This window comes from Triticum urartu, chromosome 4 (genome assembly GCF_003073215.2).
Source record: "Triticum urartu cultivar G1812 chromosome 4, Tu2.1, whole genome shotgun sequence".
Taxonomy (NCBI): domain Eukaryota; kingdom Viridiplantae; phylum Streptophyta; class Magnoliopsida; order Poales; family Poaceae; genus Triticum; species Triticum urartu.
Window position 1 is genome coordinate 424362393 of NC_053025.1, and position 2267 is coordinate 424364659.

At 56.8% G+C, this 2267-nt stretch overlaps 1 protein-coding gene across 1 annotated transcript; it reads right to left on the reverse strand.

Annotated features, from left to right (window-relative positions):
- Window positions 1-263: 263 nt before the first annotated feature.
- Window positions 264-1961, reverse strand: LOC125551872 (galactinol synthase 1-like). The gene is made up of 4 exons (XM_048715253.1): window positions 1518-1961; window positions 1096-1419; window positions 871-1005; window positions 264-773 (listed from the first exon to the last, which is right to left on the reverse strand). Exons 1-4 carry the CDS (start codon window positions 1842-1844, stop codon window positions 537-539), a joined length of 1023 nt encoding a protein of 340 aa, XP_048571210.1. The 5' UTR covers window positions 1845-1961; the 3' UTR covers window positions 264-536.
- Window positions 1962-2267: the final 306 nt, after the last annotated feature.

Here is a 2267-nt window from a genome sequence, read left to right on the forward strand (position 1 = left end):
CATCTCAAAAAATGTCCGGATACGACCTTAAATCACTATCCAAACGGACAGAATCCAAATAAAATGGACGTCCGTTTGGATCGTGATCGTGCGGTGGAGTTGGCTTTAGAATCATCCAGAAACGTGAAGAGGGTCAGGGAGAAGGATTGGCCGTGCATCACCCATCGCAGCATTTTTTTTCTCCCCGAGAATGACGCATTTCGTCCTTCTAGAGACAGAACGACAAGGAAAGCAGAGCTGACAAACGTAAGTGAGAGAGAAGCTGACGTGAAAAATATGCCATAATTTTTGCAGCTTCCTATTGACTCACACATAATTCTTTTATACAGGACGAGACAACACCCTACTTCACAAAGGGTCGAGGGTATATTCACATACGTGGACTCTTTCGATCAAACCTCCTATCTTGAACTTGAAATGATACTGCTAACTTGGTACCGAACAGACGCAAAATACCAAAATGCAAATGCTTATAGGTGCCCGGCTTCCTGCTTTGATGGCCACAGTGGCACGGGCCGGAGCTAGGCGACCGGGGATTACGCAGCCGAGGGCGCGGCGACGTACTTGACGGTGCCGGCTTCCGCAAGCGCTGCGCGGAGCGGCTTCTTGGCCGCCGCCTCGAGCTCGTCGGCGTCGGCGGCCAGGGCGGGCAGGCCCTTGAAATCGAGGCTCTCGTCGTCGTTGTAGATGTCCCACCAGTTCCTGACGAGGATCCTGATGTCCTCCCTGTCCATGTTCTCCTCTTTGCCCGTGAACCTCCATGGCTTCGATCCCTGCGACCATGTGTGACCGATCCATCCGTAAGAATGCAAGCAATAGCCAGAAACCGACCGAAATTCATACCAGCGACCGACAGGGCAGTCCACTTACCGCAGCGCAGTAGTGCACCACCTTGACCTTCTCCAGCTGGACGTTCTCCGGGTGCCTCCAGAGCATCGCCAGCACAAGGTTGTAGACCAGCGGGATCGGCTTGTACTGCTCCTTGAAGAACATGTTCAGGAAATCCTGCAGATTAGGGAGCAAGAACAAGGTGAGCACGAACGCCGTTATTACTGCCAAATCTGGACTCTCGAGAAAAAATCATTAGCGGCTTACCTGCTCCGCGAATGGGGTCGTCGGCGTCACGCGGAGGGTGTCAAGGAGCGCCTTGGCGGTGGCCATGCTGGGCTCGTGCACGAACATGCCGGCGTTGAAGTAGAGCGCCGGCGGCGGGCCCATCTCGGCGGCCGGCCACGTCACCTTGTCGGGACACTGCTGGCAGTAGCCGATCTGGTACTGCGGGGTGTGGCTCCACGTCTTCTCGCAGAAGCAGTCCATCACGGCGTAGAAGTGCCCCTTGGGCAGATCGAACAGCTCGTCGATGTTTTCGAACACCTGGATGTCGGCGTCGAGGTACACCATCCTCTCGTACTCCACAAACTGCGTTCAAAACCAAGTCAATAACAGATCAGCACACCATTACTGCCATACACACTGACAAACGTGAGCGAGACATGCAGGTGGTATGGTAATTTTACCTCCCAGATGCGGAGCTTGGAGTAGTTGATGACGTAGTAGGCCATGGCAAACTGGGTGTGGTTCTCGGGCGGGTACACGGGGGCGATCTCGCGGACGATGCAGCCCTGGGAGACGAGGATCTTGCGGTGGAGCTCGGGCACGTCGGGCAGCACGGCTACCACCAGTGGGTAGGCCGAGCCAACCTTGCGCAGGCCCTTGGCAAGCCCAACCACGCCCATCCAGTAGTCCCCTGCCCCCGCCAAGAACGTCACGTACGCCTTCGTCGCGGGCTTCGCCGCCGCCACGGCAGCCTTGGCGGCCATCTTGCCGGCCAGCTCGGGAGCCATCTTGATCTAGTCTCGGGGAGGAAGCTTTCTTGGGTTCGGGCTTGAGCTTTTGTGTTCGGGCTTGAGCTCTTGAGGCTCGTCGAGAGTGGGATTTTTGGCTTGGGATTTCTGATGAGGTTTCACGGTGGGTAGCGAGGCTATAAATAAGGAAACGCAGGGCGGACTGGTCCACTGGATAACGCCCCACGTCGTCGGTCAGGGAGCATGGCCTGTGCGATCGGACGCGTACGCCTGGCGGAGATTGTAGATCGGACGGCCGGGACGCCGTGGACGGAAGCTTCTCGCGGGGGCAGTTTCGGTAGCGGCAGCAGGAAGGCGCGAGAAGTGTACAGAATGCGAGAGCGATCTTTCGTCCCCTCTCCATGGCACGGCGGGCCCCGCATTCACTGCCATGGTTAAACCGAAATTGCATTGTCAATCGGG